The sequence below is a fragment of the Pollicipes pollicipes genome, unplaced genomic scaffold (assembly GCF_011947565.3).
Source record: "Pollicipes pollicipes isolate AB1234 unplaced genomic scaffold, Ppol_2.1 Scaffold_2555;HRSCAF=2994_pilon_pilon_pilon, whole genome shotgun sequence".
NCBI lineage: Eukaryota > Metazoa > Arthropoda > Thecostraca > Pollicipedomorpha > Pollicipedidae > Pollicipes > Pollicipes pollicipes.
In genome coordinates this window covers 44,886,904-44,904,781 of record NW_023596136.1, presented here as the reverse complement: position 1 = coordinate 44,904,781, position 17,878 = coordinate 44,886,904, and the positions used below count along the sequence as shown (strand labels likewise).

The 17,878-nt window shown below is 49.5% G+C and overlaps 1 protein-coding gene across 1 annotated transcript; it reads right to left on the bottom strand.

Annotated features, from left to right (window-relative positions):
* Positions 1-1,200: 1,200 nt before the first annotated feature.
* Positions 1,201-15,273, bottom strand: LOC119101757 (transmembrane protein 145). Its single transcript, XM_037225180.1, has 11 exons — positions 15,179-15,273; positions 11,182-11,256; positions 10,425-10,499; positions 9,116-9,322; positions 7,660-7,744; positions 7,069-7,140; positions 6,355-6,504; positions 5,671-5,843; positions 3,411-3,583; positions 1,820-1,940; positions 1,201-1,269 (listed from the first exon to the last, which is right to left on the bottom strand). Exons 1-11 carry the CDS (start codon positions 15,263-15,265, stop codon positions 1,201-1,203), a joined length of 1,287 nt encoding a protein of 428 aa, XP_037081075.1. The 5' UTR covers positions 15,266-15,273.
* Between the last annotated feature and the right edge of the window lie 2,605 nt (positions 15,274-17,878).

Below are 17,878 nucleotides of genomic sequence, written 5' to 3'. Positions count from 1 at the left end.
TCGACAGCAGCTTGGGTCCGCAGAAGCCGCAGCAGAATTTGCAGTTGCCAAGTGTTGCCAAGAGAAGTACTATTTCGAGCTCTTTTTGCTTATTTTTGGCGGGTCTGAGGGGTTTAAATGTGGTCCCTCTAACTCACAACTTCTGGCTGACTCCAGAAGTTCTGACTGATTTTGCATTATACGTAGCCGTCTGCACATGGTCCGCAAGATGTGGACTGGCCTTTAGAGGCTCTTAACCTGCGGAGGCACTTGAGCGTGGTAAGTGCAAAACAGATTTATCATCACGATCTGTCGAAGAAACAAACTTTATACATTACACACGTTTTTAAATTTTACGGATATCGTTTTCAGGAACTTGATGCTATTCGCAGAAGTGTCAAAATTGCTCGAAGTGACGCGTCCTTGCTCCCTGCTCAGCGGCTGCCAGCGGTTACCCTCTCAGTGGACGTGCTGATGACGAACAGTTCGGTGGGTGTGCTCTGCTGGCTGCCGAGCACCGCCAGCGGGGCGCTGGCGCGTACGCGTGTGCAGAGAAATGGTCCAGGTTGTTGTTCCCAGCCGTTCCTGGCGATCGTTAGACAAGGAATAACGTGCATTGCTTACAAGCCACCGTCTGCATATCAGTACAACAGTCACGAAAATTCGGTTTCAGAAAATAATCACTGCGAAAGAAAAGGTGGCCTCCGATGTTTTAATGGTAGAACGTGACACGTTTTCACGGTTCCGCAGCTCTTGCACAGTCTCTGCAGTGAGACGATATATATATATATATATATATATATATATCCTGACTGCATATTCAGCAAGACGCAGAAAATAGCACGCAGCACGTATATATTGGTGTTGTTTTAGGCTCACAAATGTGCTTCGCGAATACGATAACATCAGTCGCATCAAGTGAGAACGCTCACGTTGGATCTGTGCGAATGTTCATGACAGGCTACCGGTGGCACAAAAACATAGAGCAAGTTAGCAAAGCAACGTTTAGGTCAAATGTAAAAATCGAATAACGTATGTGATTAAATTTGGTTGATAACCTGAAATATGCTTTAAGTTTTAATAGATGTCTTTTTGAAAATGTTTAAAACTAATACACATTTTGGGGTGACACCAAAAGGGACAAGGAGGTTTTGCTCAGCAGTTGTCAAACAATGCCTGACGATTTATGTTACCTACCGTTAGGCATCTGCTCCATAACGCCTAATCTGCGGACAGTCCGAGGACGTGAAAATGGAAATTCTTGTTGGCTGCGGTAGGGCGAGTCAAAATCTGCAAAGTCGGGTGAGTGTGATGGAAACGTCCTGATTCAAGACTAGATCCTCCATGGGACGTTTTAGCTAGCCTATCCACACATGAAGCACTGCGTTCGTTGCGTTGTCGTAACGGTGATTGATCGAACATTGTTGCCAAAAATGGAGGGAAATGAAACTAAACAGTAACACCAGGGAGGCATTTGAGGCTAAATTCCAAGTCATCATCTAATCAGGGACCGATGATTGATCGTAACTACCCGCAAGCTTCGGTGGTTTTGCCACCCTCCGCAGCTTGTGTGCTTGAGTGGGGGTGTGGATCGGGGGTTGGGGGTGTGGGGTGGGGGGGGGTGAGGCGGGGATGACCTATGACCTCCGCCGATCGCCACACTGTGATAGAGTACAAGTCTAGAGTTATTACCCTATGATCCTGTGAGTCTGCAACGTGCTATATAAGTCTGCATAATCCTATCCTTGATGATCTCGACACCGATGCTGACTGATGGTTTGGGTCCATGGACGATGTGAACGCTCGGTCTACCATCACCTCCTGTTCACAGGTTACGCACCAGGAAGAAAATGTGCCCGACGAAGGTGATGCCATGCTCGACGCCGTTCACCACCTTCTCCCGCACCCACTTGTCGATCAGGTAGTTGGCGCATACGATCACCATGGGAGCGGACAGAAACCTGCGCAGAGGCACGGATCCACAGACGTGGTTCCCAGCTGTGCCGCGGCCTGCTGGGTTACAAACATGCAAACGCCATTCATAACAAGATACTGTGTGTTAACACACGTTCAGGTTGGAGAGCGATTTGACCTCTCCTCAAGGCTTTCCAAAATTCAGAGCAAGCGGACTAACAAGACCAAACTTGGCATTGCTATACATTATTTAGATATTGTAGACAAATGTAGCGGATCTTATAGTTAACATATATTTTCTGGTCATAAGCCCTTGGTATGTCAAAGATAGATAAAGGTGGCCGGTAAAAACGATTCTTTGAGCGGCTTTCATACTAATAAAACGCAATTTTAGGCAAAGCTCTGCAATTGTAGATAACGTTTTTAGATGATGAGACAGCCAAATTATCTTTCGAGCAAATTCCGTTGACCTTGGGCTAGCTATCCAGGGAGGATCAAGGTCAATACCAAGCATAATTTTGGCTTGAAACTTTGTTTCTCTATGAAGGTTTGACGCTTGTTCAAAAGCATTTATGACCAAGAATTTAACATGTGTCTATATCAACTTACTAAAGGTCAAAGAAAGTTTCTATACAAGATGGCATTGATTAAATTAACTAAGGGGGCGTAATGACCGAATTGTTGGCGCCATGCGCTCCCGTATGGGAAGTTCAAGGCTCGAATGCCGGTTACGTCATGGCCCCTGAAAGCTAATGTGACCATTGCAGTCGCTGGCGCTCCATGAAAGGGGTGTGAAAGACGACGTGCGTCTCGCTCTCTAAAACAGGCAACTTGACGATTTTCACAGCTTGTTATCAAGGGAATGCTCTTTATGATGATTTTAAATTCGAGTACCAATTGAATTTTAATGATCAATTTAAATCTCGCCGTCCAAAATTTTCTAAAGCATAAATGAGGTTCTTGGCCTGAAATGAAGATGCATTTTTTCATGGCCTGAAAATAATATCTAGCATGCAGTGGTTTGCATGGAAAGGCTTAAATCGCTTCTCAAACTGTTCTAGATCATAATGGTAGAGCCATATGACGCAAAACATGCACACGAAATAATCAAAAACATTATATCATGACAATGAATTATACGTGGTACCCTAAGCACAGCGCTAGTTGCGATAAAAACAGCTGACCACTCCAAAGTTTTTGGTGGCATTTATCGCAGGTTCAGGTACAGGTAGCAAAGGTATCGCACAGCTGGAATTCAAGAACATATGGCTTCACTGGAGGTTGTTTGACCCGATGCTCACAACATAGAAATGTCAAACTCCTCACAAAGGAATTCTGAGAGCCCCCTACCTGTCCTGAAAGTCTCGTCTCTAGCCCCGCCGCTTTTTTGGATCTAGGGAGTGTCAACTTGTCTCCCACCCAACCCGAGCGCGTAGCATTCACCCGCGCACCTGCGGAAATTCACCTGTGGCACATGTCAGATGCCTGAGCCTGCTCTGGCGCATATAAGAACTCACCAGACTGTATACATGGTGGAAAAGGGCAGGAAAAAGCCCCACTTCTCTGGGTAGTGTTTTATGGTGAAGGAAGTAGAGTACACGAACATGGCCCAGCCCAGGATCTTGAGCACGACCAGACCGTAGCCTCCCGGCGATTCGTACAGGTACAGGACCTCGCCCGGGTCGAAAAACTGCAATAGATCAGGCTGTGAGTGCACTGGTGTTCCAAAAAGCATGCACAATGCACATTCGACATGATAATCCCGCATCATTCTTGCTCCATGCACAACTTCCCGCGACAGGCGGACATACTCGCCATCCTCATCACAGCGCTGCGTGAGATCGACTGATTCAATCTGGAGGTGATCCGGAATGTCGCGCGTGCATCGCCGCACAACCCTTTCATCGGACACCATCGGCTACGGGGGACACGCTGGCGTCCAGCGTCCTCAGCTTCAGGTGAAGGGGGGGGGGCAAGCTTCAGGTTAGGGCTCTCCCAGACAACGTCCGAGAAATACGGCCCCGTGTGAACTCCTCTTTTGGAAACATATACCCCGACGTCCGGTTCAGCGGCGCGACCCAGGTCACCATCTTGAGGCTGATTAATCACCCAGAAAAATCGTCAAACATAGGACCAGTCGCGCCGCTCGAGCTGATGCCACCGCTCTGAGAGCACTGCAAGGGGAGGGCGCCGAGCTACGGACAGTGGTAACACGGAGCCCGTCGAGCCCCGGGCAGTGGTAACACGGAGCCCGTCGAACCCCGGGCAGTGATAACACGGAGTCCGTCGAGCCCCGGCCAGTGGTAACAGGGAGCCCGTCGAGCCCTGGGCAGTGGCAACACGGAGCCCGTCGAGCCCTGGGCACTGGTAGCACACATACTGCCTTCGGTCGGGCGCCGGCAGGGTGCAGCTGTCACTCGCGGCCCGTGGCGGACGCCAGCACATGTGCAGTGGGGAAAGAAGCCGCAAACATTTTTTAAAGGATAAGACAAGCCTTTAAATTGCGCTTGCTCGTCAGATCGTGGGAATCGGAATGATCGGTACCAATCGTGCATTCCGTAGGCCAGCGATTATGCCGTGCATATGAAATTCCTCTCTCAGATAATCTCATATCCCCCCCCCCCTCCCCCGTCATGATGGACTCTTTGTATCAACCTGGCAATTCTTGACTCTTCTCTTTCAGCATACCATAGTAAGACACTCATATGTTGAACTAGCGTGACTGTTATTGATTCTGTTCGTCCGGCCACCAGAGTAAGGCACGCATTTGCTGTACTAACGCGGCTTTTTTGACCCTACTGTTTCGGCTCAGTAGAGAAAGACACACATTTGTTGTTCCAACGCGACTTTTCTTGACCCTTCTGCTCCGGCATATCAGAGTAAGACACGCATCTGTTGTACTAAAGTGGCTATTATTGATCCTGGCGGTCCGGCCACCAGAGTAAGGCACGCATTTGCTGTACTAACGCGGCTTTTCTTGACCCCACTGCTCCAGCCCACCAGAATAAGACACGCAGTGGTGCGCTGATGGCCGCATCACACGCCACGCCACGTCGGGCGGGCATGATGGCTGCGGCGGCGTAATTTCCAGATCGCGTGTGAAGTGAAGGGGGGCGGGGGACCGCGCGAGCGATACACGCCGACGATCCTGGGACACCTGTCGATGGTTGAGGACGATGCCCCTACCGGGGCTCTAACAGCACCGGTCAGGGCAAAAAAAAAAACATCTAAGGAGTGGTCGCTGATGCACGCACAGAATCAGCACATGACTGCGGCCATTTGTGGCGCCGTGATGAAGAAGGAACAAACTACCTCATGAAAACCCATTGAAGTTGGCCGCAGTGATACACAACACTTTTCGCATGTGTTCATGTTGCTCGCATATTAAAAAAGCTGACCGTCTGCAATAGCCAACTCTACTGCCCAAACATTCAACCGATTCCATACGGCTTAGAAGAGATGGCGCGATGCTCGTAAGCATCTGGAACGTTGCACTTCTGTGGCAACAGAATGATAGCGATCGCTCCAGATATTCTCTTCGGCGGTCACGTAGCCATCAGTGTAGCATTTGCATGTGCATGTCCTAGCGTAATACAACGGAGCTGGTTAAATGGACATTAAAGAGACGTGGACTATCCCCGCTGAAGCTTAATTACAGTATACAACTATTCGGCCGCCGGCCAGTGACAACTTATTCGCATAAAAGCACACAGGTCGCAGTCAATGATTTTGTAGGGCAATTCGCAATCTCCTCGACAATTTCCATGTTGATCTTACCAGCTGCTCATAGACGAATAGGATGCCCCAGGAGACCACGTAGAGGGATAAGAAGATGGTCAGCTTGATGGCGCTGGCCTGCCGAAGGCGGCCACGGGTGATCGTGTACCCCTTGGCGCAGAGAAGCAGCAGCAGCAGGAACGTGAAGTCACTGCCAGCCTCCAGGATCCGGCCTGTCGGAACACCGTGTTACATATTTCATCGCCGCTACTGGGGGTACCAAAATTCTAAAGGTGTAATGTTGCGCTGGATACCTTGGGACGGTAATGTGTCAGCTCGCGGGCATTCTTATGGATTGAAAACCCCAAATGATATCGATCGCGCCGGCCGTGTTTTTTGTGTTAATTGCATAGCGTCCGTCACATTTGAGCTATGACGTAAAGCGGAGAAAACGGCGGGGCACGCATTAACTGCTTATCACACTCCACTTACTGGTCAGATCAGTGACCGGTGGTGCCTTATTGAGTCAATTTGTATTGATGGCTGTGTGTGTCACATGTACGTCACAAGCAGCTCTCATCCTGAAGCAAAACTGAGCTGGCTTAGGCAGCCCCATTAGCACCATCGTGCCGGCGCGTTTGTGGGTCACACGCATCACAGCCTGTGCTGGTGTGCACTTGAACAACGCTGCCGGCACCTTCGACCGCACGGCGTGCGCGACGCCAAGACCCGCGAGGTCCGTACCTGCCAGCTTGATCTTCGGCAGGCCCTCGCCGTCGTTGGCGTAGCAGCGGTAGGAGGCGAAAAGCAGCACCAGGCCGGCCGTCTGCAGCAGCACGGCCGCCATAAACAACTTGTAGGTGGTGTGGAAGAGACCACGGGAGCGTAGCTCCGCTGCCGGCGACACGCATGTGACTCAGCAGAGGCGCCTCCAGCAGGAGTGGGGCAGACGGCACACGGATGACTCAGCAAAGACGCTTTCAGGGCGCAGGAGCAATGCCAGGTCAGCAGAGATCAGCATCCCTGAACGAGGGGGCGACTGGTGGGGGTCGAGGGCACACCGCCTCTAGGTAAGCGGGGCCGCTGCTAGTAAGGCGCCACGCTCCTGGCGTAGACCCCTAATAGGGAAAATATCGCATTTGACGAAAACAAATTTTGTCATGTTTGGTCCCATTTGCCCCCATCGCATACGCTCCTCATTGTTAAGTTCGCAGGTGCGACCAACACAGTGCTGGATTAACAAATTCTGACGACCAAAAGCCATAAAAGCGATCTCTCTGAAGGGCTTATATCAAATGGCACATGGATAAGTTTGAGCCTTACGGTGAGCTGCTAAAAGCGTCCAGTAATAACGGTGCTAGCGCTCATGTCAAGGGCAGGGCTACCGTTTACAGCGGCTAAGCAAATATAGAAGATAAGCTATAGGCGTGATAAACACGGCAACACCTTGCGTCTTACCTGCAAGAACGATACTTATGAAAAGAATTGCAGTCTGAATGCCTAGCATGCACATGTTTGTCCTTAGGATGTCTGAAACAAGAACAAATATATATTACATCGGAATGCATATGAAGACGGCCTCATGGAGCACTGTTGCACCAATCACCTGGGTGGCGTTTCGCGTGCCGGTGACAGGCATGGCCGCCGACAGGGTTATTGCATGTCAGCTCCTGATACCCAGTGTGCAATGTTGCAAAGCGTTGTGCTGAGGCTCACAACATTTCGTAGAGGAAAGCAAGGAAATGCGTTATGTTCCTGACTAGATGTTCAGCGTAATCTGGAGTTCAACGAGTTACTTGTTTTGTATTGCCTGACGGAGGATTTCTCTATGAAGGGAGGGCTACTCACCATTGTCACCGCACGTGAGGGGCTTTTCGAATTTGATTCAGGAAACTGAATTCGACAACGTGCCACGCAAGATGTTGTCGTAATAGACCCACGGCATCTAAATACTAAAACTGAGCATACAATACTCGTCTCGTGCTTAGTAACATCAAATGAGATAGTATTTTTGGAGACGATATCCGATCAGAATAGCGTTATACTTACGCATCTCGTCGGCCGAGAACTGGTAGGTCCAAAGGCTGTCAGGTGGCCCGTTGGTCATAAGAAAGTTGTAAGTCAGGCTAAGGCCCTGCAAAAAATCAACCACTGGTGGTGAGCGTAGCCCTAAAAACGAGCAGCTTTTCTGACGCTCAGCTGCTCAGCGCATGCACACAAATATTTACCACGGTCCGTCACAAAAAAGGCTGCTGTAGCACGCCATTACATGCTTCCATTTTCCGAAAAGCTCGGCCACCGCAGCCTGGGCTAACCATCAGCCCAGTGCTCATAATCTCGGCCATCAGTCCTAGGCCTTATGCAGCTGATCCTAGCTCCTGGCCCAAGCTCTCCCTCTGTTAATACGAGCCTCTGGGAGGCGTGTCCCACACGTTAATACGCGCCCCGGTAGCAGGTTGAATGCGACACGCTCAGGTGGGAGTGATCAATTCGGCCCTTCCCCCGAGACCTCAAAACTAAGAGACCTAGAACCACCACATGAACTGGACGGTAGCTCTTTATGTGAGCTCATTAGCGTCTGTTGTTTAGTCTCCATATCGTGACATTTGGTTCGTTTACCGTTACGTAAGGTCAAACTCGAGATTGGAATCTAAAGTAACCTAGTCCTGTTCACACAGAGAGCTTTAACCTAGACACTTGACTTATGGAAAGGATAAAATCTAGCTATGTGAGGCAAGTGACCTTACATTGCCTTTTATAAGTTCAATATTATCAAAAACTTTCAAATTGTTTTGATATTGATGCTCAGAATCATTGTCAAAAACTGCACTCAGCCGCATGTTTAAGCAAAAGGCTTAACGAGGTCGTGTTATGTCAGCGACATCTTCTGACTTTTGCAAAGTAGAAAAAGACTCTGTTTAGATCGCTGTGATACAAAAATTCAAACTAACCGTCTAAAACTTTTCCAAAGTAAGTTCTCCCTTAAAATGTTGTTCGTTTTGAAATTGACCACACATTCATTCCTGTACCTCAGATCATCGGAACTAGTTGCAATCCTATCTCAACTGTCTAGTTGACTACAAAAATCCCAACGTTGCGTATGACATAGTGTAACATGCAGGTGTCGTGTCAACTTGAGGATTTCCTCAAACGTTCCTCGGCTGACAGTCATGATCTGAGTCGGACCTTCCACAGGGTAGTAACCTTAAGAAGCATATCCATTCTTATACAAAAGCATCGGCTATTCGACTGTCGATAGCTAAACGATTTTTATTTGCGTCACTGCGTCGCACCGTTTGATTTCCGAAAACCTTAGATTTGTTAAATTGACCCACACCCGAGCGCGTGTTCACAAGTCCCAGCCAGCCTCTTCCGCCGCTGCAACTGTGAAACCTGGATCAAAGCGTCGATCCCGTTACTCGATCAAACCGATCCCAGTTACTGACCCAGCCTCTCTGGCTGCTACAGTGACCCGCGCCTGACCCGGGCCGCGTGTGAGTCCCACCTTTTCCGACTCGCAGTTGCTGACGGCGATGAACCACCAGCGCTCCCTGGCCGAGAAGAAGGTGCGGTTGCCGCGGCAGACGTAGGTGGGCTCGCGGTCCGTGCGACGGCGAGCCTCGCACCCGCTGAACGTGCTGAACTGCGTGCTCAGGTTGACGAATTGGTGACGCATCGGCTCGTCCAGCACCGCCAGCTTCTCCTCACAAGTCTGGCGGTGGGGGAAGTTGGAGTGGTAGATGGTGCAGGCAGGGGTGCGGCGTTCATCTCTACCCACATGATGCAGAGCAGCCTGATGACTGGTAGAGCCTTGTAAACAGCTGTATAACTAACCAGTGGTTCATCCAGCACCGGCGTATGATGTGTGTGGAACACCTTTCTCGTGTGTGGAAGAGTGTGGGCTGAGCCATGTGCCAGGAATTTCTTGACACGCAACCACATCAGGAGTGCGCTGCTGCCTTTCTGTGATCTTCGAGGTCCAAGTCACCAAAGAATCCTAAAGCCCACACATACCTTTACCGCAAAGCTATAAGTTGTGTCGGCCGTGCCTGCATCAGTCTGCTAACATGTCCCTATTTGAAAAGAACAAGTCTGGCACCAATTTGAGTCCGGTTGCAAAAATATAGATCGCCAAGTCGCGGGGACACTGGCAGAGCCCGGTCGTTATTAACCCCGGTTTTTCCAATGAACAACCCAAAAGCGACCTACCATAACTGCTCAAATAAATCCCAGGCTGGCAAGGTGAACACCCCGCGGTGCACACGCTGCACCCACACGGCCAGGGGAGCAGAGAGACCACGGATGGCAGCCGCAAAGACTGGCGAATTGAGCTGGAGCAGAGCAACTGTGCAACGAAGTCCCCAGCGCGATGCATCTCTGTCAATGTGATGGTGTACGCCACAAATTTCGGAAGGTGAATATCAGAAAAAGTCGAGGAATTACGTTTCGAATGAGAGTAAATGTCCAGGTTATATTCACGCGGAGTGTTGATGTTATATGATGCATAACACTGAAAATGCCTCCTTGATTCAAGCCTTAAGTTATAATGGCGTAGGTTCGCACCAAACTTCAACAGCGAGCACAGCTGTGGACACGGCTTTTTAACTCTCCATTTGCAAATTACGACTGGATAACTTTTCAATGGGTCATAAACTATTAACGGCATATACCGGTCATCACCAACTGCATGTAACATTTTGCCAACACTGCATGCCAGGTGGCGTTTCGACAGAGACAGTCGCGCATGCGGCTGAACGTTGTGACAAAGGCGGCGGTGCTCGCACCCATCCACCGGACCTCAGCAGGTAATTTACCTTGCCGCTCTTGTAGACGGCCGGCCACTGGTCTTCTGTATCATAGTAGAGTAGCAGCTTCTGCACGGCATATTTCTGTAAAAAGCAGGTGCAAAACGTAAGTAACAACGATAACGGCCTCCTGAAGTGGCTCAGTTTGCGAGTGTTCTTTTGTGCCTGCTAGCATTAGCTAAAGGCTCAACCTGTCGTAATGATTATTACCGTGCGCATGACATGATCCATGATTGCCACATAAACCGAGCGTTTTTTTTTTTGGCTGGTGAATACATTGGTCCAGGGAGCATCAATAACCATTATGGGCACCAGAGGCAGGCGTATTAAAGGTCCGGACACGCATGTCTGACACGCCAGACAGTGTCCCAGGTTGAGGCTCTGGACCAGCGAGTGCAAGGCACCTCACTAGTCCGGTTCTGGCGCGCGGACGTTAGCCTCACCCCCGCAACCAATAGAGGTGTTCAAACAGGCACGCTCCCGCTCCCATTGCTGCGTAGGGGAGTGTCGGTGTAACCAGATCTCCGAGATTGAATGGTCAGATCGGGTTTGGGGGAGTCAAACTAGGACGTGGAATACACACTGAACTGAAGGTGTCATATTCCTTGGGAAAACGTGATACAGCATGGCTGTGGAGGGTAAAATTGCAGTAGACAGTCACATCTTTTATTGGCTTCATGTAGCCCCCCCCCCCCCTTTCTGCCCGTGGCTCCACCATGTGGAAGGCGATCTAGGTGCGGAGCGATAGCGTTCCCGGCGCTCTTACCGATTCGTATTCCACTTCGTAGGTGAACATCCCCTCTCCAGAGAGGAAACAGAACCGTGTGAGGAAGGCCCATTGCTGAAAACGAATGGCATGTGTCAACGCAGTGTTCTGATCGACCGGCAAAGAATATGTGTACGCACGGATCGCTTATGAACCTCTTTCCGGCAGGGGAAAATGCAATCCTTGCGGCTTTTGTTGTTTTTATGAAACGGTTTGGTTCCTGATTATACTGTTACGTATGGTGTCCAAATTTTGGGTACGTGGCACGCGCGGAGGCAATTATACGGCCCGGTAGCGGCAGAAACCTCCAGTGAAGTTTAAAAGGTATGCAAATGTCGTGATCTTCCTAGTATGATATTCAATATCTTGGGGTTACAAGAATAACCGATGATTCCAGTAACCAAACCTGTTGCAATATGAACATGCAACTTCAGTAATCTAGCAAAGTTCCATGACAGAGGCGTTTGCAGGGCTCGAAAAGAGGAGTCCCCAAGCAGTGCGAAGTGCAGTGCGGATCGCTAATGCAGGCTTGAACGAATACTTACAGCATTTAGATGCAAAGCATTGCACTTAAACCAACATTTAAAGAAGCAACTGAAAAATGCAACGCAGTTTTGCAAATATGTACCTTATGTATATATAAATATATAGATATATATGTATAAACACACACACACACACACATATATATATATATATATATATATATATATATATACATATATATATATATACATATATATATATATATATATATATATATACTTACATAGTTTGATGTATGAAGCATTTTCCATTAACCACAGGATGATATTTGGCACAAAAGAGCATGATACTAATCATGATGTTTTTAGGCATCTAGTATACGAATGGTTACGAACAATGTCTGCATTTATTTGGACACAACATTCCCTCTTTGCTCATATGCATTGAGGAAGCTCAAAAGGGCATGGGGAGGGGGGCTCAGGTCAGTACTGAGGCTCAGACCTCCCCCGAAAGTATATAAAGTGCATACGGCTGAATGCGACGAATTGCGATGCGAATAAATGCGATAGAAAGAGCTGCGTAGACGATTGGTAGCAAATACAAATGACGGAAATACAAACATATGCGCATTCAAAGATATGAAATGCGAAAAATTGCTCCAGAGAAATTTTGTGGATACGTAGTAGCGTTACGCACATTCAGTAGAAAGTTTCCCGTTTGCGAAGAATTGCGTACAAAAGAAAATTATACGAAGATTTGCGACATCAGCATTGCGTGCGACGTTTTCGAATACGAAGCCATGCGACGGATTCACGGATTCACGGATCCCACCTATGAGCCCGCGCGACTGAAAATCGAGTCGCTGGAGCGCCACAAACACTCAATCTGCCCTTTACCTCCTCTGTTGAAATGAACATGAATGGAGCGTTAACCCCGGTTCATGCCTTCCGAACCAGCCACAGAATCCGTTGTTGCGTGCTAGAGGCGACGCGTTTAAGCCTATAGGCCCATAAACCGCAGGTGAAAAAGCGTTAAGGTGGAATCTCTCTACTCCTGAAAACATGACGACCGTAGGGCCTGCAGCGCGTTCTGCAGACCATCTGCTGCGGTCTAGTGGTATCGATTCAGAGATCGCTCTATCTGCGCTTTACACTTTCCGCGTTTTTTATCTGCGCTTTGTGGGTTTACAGGCTTGAATGTGGCGCATCTAGCCTGCAACAGCTGACTGCGTCAGAATCTGCAGCAGATTCTGCATCCAGCCCGCTGGGTGCGAGCGGCCCTTCAAAGTATAACCGGCCACTTTTGCGCGCTTAACCTAAATAAGCTGATTTTGAGGACCTTTGTCTCGCTATTGAAGCTAGGCGTTGATTCGTCAGCGGAAACGATGTCAGGCATTGAGGGTATTTACCTGGGTGGGCGACCGGCGTGTTGAAAGCAAACTGTGTTTTGTTCAGCATCTGTTGTGAGTTTGCATGTGGACTCCAGCGACCCCTGCACCTTAGTGACGGATACGCTGGGCTTAACGTACACAAGCCGCACTTCTTTGTCACTCGGTTGGAAGTCGGTTGGGTCGATGAAGATATGTCTGCCCTACTATCTATTCACTCCCAGCCCTGGTGTTACGTACCAGTATGACATTCGTCGACGACGCCAATATCATGAACGTAGGAGGGTACTCAATTTTGACTGTTATGATATAATTTGCGTGCATGATTGCAATAATAATATTGGTGTCGCTGGATGGTGTTTGGAAGCAATACTTGCATTATGCTTGGAAGTACATCATACATTCCACCAGATTGTCATCCAGCAGCACCAAATTACTCCCGTCCTGCCATGCATAATGGAACAGATCGCCAGTCGCGGCGCCAACGGCTGATAGCGGACATAACAGCATGCGACGAGATCAGAACGAATGACAGGATTAGCTCAAAAAGGGGCATTAGCAGCCCTTCGACCGCGTCAATCAAGGGCGTCCTTTCGCGGCCTCTCACATTTCCGCTTGTGGATAGAAGGAAATGTAGCAATCCGCTAGTAGACTGCTAAAATGCGGTTATTAGTACGCTACGTGCGATTACCATCTTTAAATTAACCGTTCATGGTCGTAGATCCTAAGATGGTATTTATTTTGTCCCGCACAACATACACAAATTCAAAATAGTTTTGAGTCAGACCATGTCTACCGTGTTGCTGCATCTGCTTCCGACGCACGATGGGTAAAGTGTTTGTCAGTTGTCTCTATTTTCCAATGCAAGGTCTTTGCACACGAAGTTTGGCCCCACCGACCTTTCAGCCACGTGTTTCCATCCATCGGCCCCAAGCGGCTACACCAGGGGCTTATCAGCATTACGAAACATTCTCAATAGCACAAAATCGCGCCGATTATAGATATGTATTCTGCATGTACTACTAAATATAGATGAATGCTGTTAATGCAGCTGATCATACTAAATGCAACCCCGAAAGCTCTCGTCGTGTAGAGGCCAGAATAACCGATCACTCTAATGCATGTTGTAGGCTGGAACACCTGCCTTCGAGGACTTCATGTAGATAGCCTAAGAATGCATACCACACCAGCCCGTTTGTGAGGTAGAAAAGTGATGATCTGACGAGTGACAACACTAGCAGGGGGGGGGGGGCCCGTGCCTTAGCGTTCGGCGCGCCGCGCAGCCGTGCAGCGGCTCGATTCACGCGCATGGATCCCGCTCAATCCGTGCGCCAATATTGGTTCAAAATGGCCCGCGCAATATTTCTCTCGCTTGGATGAAAAGTATCCATGGCTATACCGCATTGGGTGGCAGTATTCTATGGCTATTATCCTATGGCTTCATTTTGACGCTGCTTTCGATATTAATTTGGCCTGTCTGATCGAGAGCGTGCGGGAGTATTAACATGGCTGCTATTTGATCGCATGTCACAAGGATTACACAACCACGGGTGCTTAACTCGGCCGCCGCGGTAACAGACGGCAGTATCAGCCTTAACCCACGGCTGTGAACCGTCTCAGACTGTCCCATCCGGGTCTCGATGTGGGCATTCAGCAAAAGCCGAACATCTCCAAAGTCCGTCTGTAAATCCAACTACGCACCACAACTGGGCAGGAGCCGTGCGGTGCAAAAGTGGAGAAAGCTCGGCTTTCGTTCTGTCCACATCGTCGCAGCTGTTCGTTATGCATTTGTCGCGTTTTTCAACGAGCTAGAACCACACCACAGCGAAACATAACTAGTTGTCTCAATACCCCGTGGCTTCAATCACTGGCCCTGACACGGGCGAAAACTTCACAGTAACATCGCAGTCTTTACTGACGTTTTTCCATGCAAGCCCGTCAAAATCTTTGGACCCGCCGCCCCTCCCCCCCCCGCCCCGTCGTGCAGCAGAAATCACGTCCTCAATCCTCAGTTCGTAAAAAGCACGCTGCTGTGAAATATTGCACTTCCCTGATTCGGATCCCGCGCCCGAACAGCTGCGTGGGTGGGCCGTCGCGCGACGCCGCCAGCGTGCGGCAGCGTACCTCTCTGGTGCTGAGATGGCCCCTCACCACCTTGCCGTCGGCCTGGGCGGCCAGCAGCGCCGTCAGCAGGATCGCCGCACCGAACATGCCATCCGCACGTGCCTGGACCGTCTGCGACAGTCCCCAGCGGCACGCCGGCCGGGCGCCGCTAATCGATGCATCGAACGGTGGCGCGCGGGGCAGCTGCCTCACGAAACCGGGGCGCGCCGGCCGCGGGCCCCGGCACCGAGCCGGTCTGAGGTGGCGGTCCCGGCGCGGCCGAGCCTGTGCGCCCAGCCGGCTCTGGCTCACGGCCACACCAGCTCTTTAACGGACGTCTGAGCAATCCGTTCATTTGTGCGCGGCAAGGCTTCTCACACACCGCGCCGGTGGAGGACACAGGACCAGGGGGTTGCCGTGGAAACGGGTAGCAACAAAGGTGTTGATAATGCGCGCCTGGTGCTGTTGTGGCCGCAACTGGCCGGTAGTGCGACGCATGGACCTCCAGCAGTTGGTGACGCCATCGTACTGAGCTGAATACCGGACGGGGGTGACGCTATTTTCAATGGACCATTGGCATGACGCCTTGCAATGACGGTCGCATGGGTGTAAGGGCACTGTTGAAAGGTCACTGACCCATTTGCTAAGATTGAACGTGATATGTGAATACATTCACTGCGAGGCGCACACATTTGAGACCCGAGCCGGCACATAGGTAATCGGGGACATCACTTGGTATACTATTGTAAGGCCCGAGCCCCCAGACGCTAATTTCAGCTCCATGCCCCTCTGAGTCCCCCAATGCTTGTGGATAAAATCAAAACACCAAGCCAAGGACGCAATCGCGAGTTATCCCGAACTGTTTGTGCATGTATCTGAACACATAACCCAGCATTGCGCTTATTTCGTACCACAAAACATCCTGCATCTCTTCTCTTGCCAGCGTTATCAGACAGCGGCCTGATTTGGTGTCAAGTTTGAAATGCACGCAGAGTAGGATAAAACAGTGATTCCAACGGTTAGTCGTCATGTCTATCAGCCAGTGATGGCGGATAAGTTTTCGGATAGGGCGCCAGCAGCCTTTCATGGGCTCCTTGAGTATACCGCACTCTATGTAGGCGCATATTGCTTCAAGTTGAGTCCTGGACTGAACAAGCAGTGAAGATCGGGCAAGCTGTTTCGTCGTGTGCAGCGCTGACCGTGTCGATCCTGTAACAACCTAGCGCTGGCTGTTTGATCGCGATTCATCAGTCTGTCTCTCGGTTGTGCGTCGGCCTGTAAATTTGCCAGCGAGCCTGCCAGTCAGTTGGCCTATAGGTCTCCCAGCGAGTCTGCCTGTCAGCTGTTCCATAGTTCTGCTAGCGGACCTGCCGGCCAATCAGTATGTAGGTTTACTGAAGACCCAGCAGACCCACTTGGCCTGACAACGGGTCTGCGGCAACAATCGGTCCGTAGTTCGGTCAACGGGCCGGCCGATCTGTTGGCCCATAAATATGTTTACCGACACTTAAATGATGTCGTTTCATTATAAGGGTTTTCGTCACAGATTTCGCTGATTTATATCGAATTTCAAGTTCTTCGTTTATGACTGAATGCGTTCTTTTCTATCATCATGACTTCAAGCGCGCGTTACTGCATAGCACGCGCAGACGGTGACGTCGTCGATCGCGATTCGGGCTGCAACCTCAGGGCATGCTGAGTTTGGGCTTTGTCATAAGTCGGGGTTTCCCAGACTTTCTACAGAGCGATGACGTCACTGATGCTAAGGCTTTAATGCGATCCGGCTGCAGCCCGCGGGGCGTAACGTTGCGGGGGCAGCCGAAACATCAGAAATCCTCGTACAGATAATGAGCAGTCTGTTAGCGGGAGGTGTACATGACCAGCTAGCCAATTACAAACAATTTTCTGGAGAGTATGACGATGTGTTCTTTTATGTCCATGCCGCTAACTGCCTTCGCACCAATAATTAATAAACCGCTGGAACAGGCGCATGTAGATAGGGGACCCAATGCGTAGAATTTAATGGGCAGTATGGTGGTGCCCTTATTGCAAGTTTATAGCATAGCGGTTAAAATGCAATAGCCATGAAAAGCGAAAAAGTCCCCGTGCGGAGTTTGGGGATAAGAAGCCTAGGTAATAGGGCAACGCTCTTACATGTGACAAGTATAAGCTATTACTGGTATGTGCATCCCGCATATATTGGTTAATTAGTCAGGAAAATTGAAAGGGCAAACAGGAGTATGTGCTTTGCGACCTCATGTTCAGTAAGCTGCTGAAATTAATAAAATTTAGCCTGGGGCCCATGAGCTTTGACTGGAAAAAGTCATCAAAATGATCTAGCTTTTACGGGGCTGATTAGAGCAGTGTTACAGCAAGTTGAAATAAGCAAGGAATGCTCACAATTTGATGAAAGACAAAAACGCAACGCTAAACAAGTGGTGGCCGATGCCAAAATACAGCCAGCCGCGAGTCTCTTGTGTTTGTCTTCAATTTTCAGGCCAGTGCCTTGTTATGGCGTACCGCATGGGCTCGCAAAGCGCATCATCATGCTCCACATCAAATTAGATGTCATCGGCTTGCTGGGCATGTGCACTTTCCATGGATGGCTTTTTCATGCACGGCAGTTTCATTTTGCATTGTCATTTCATTCTTTCGATTTCATTTTTGTTTCACTTCATCGCTTACAAGTTTAATTTCATTCCATTTTTTGTTTCACTTCAT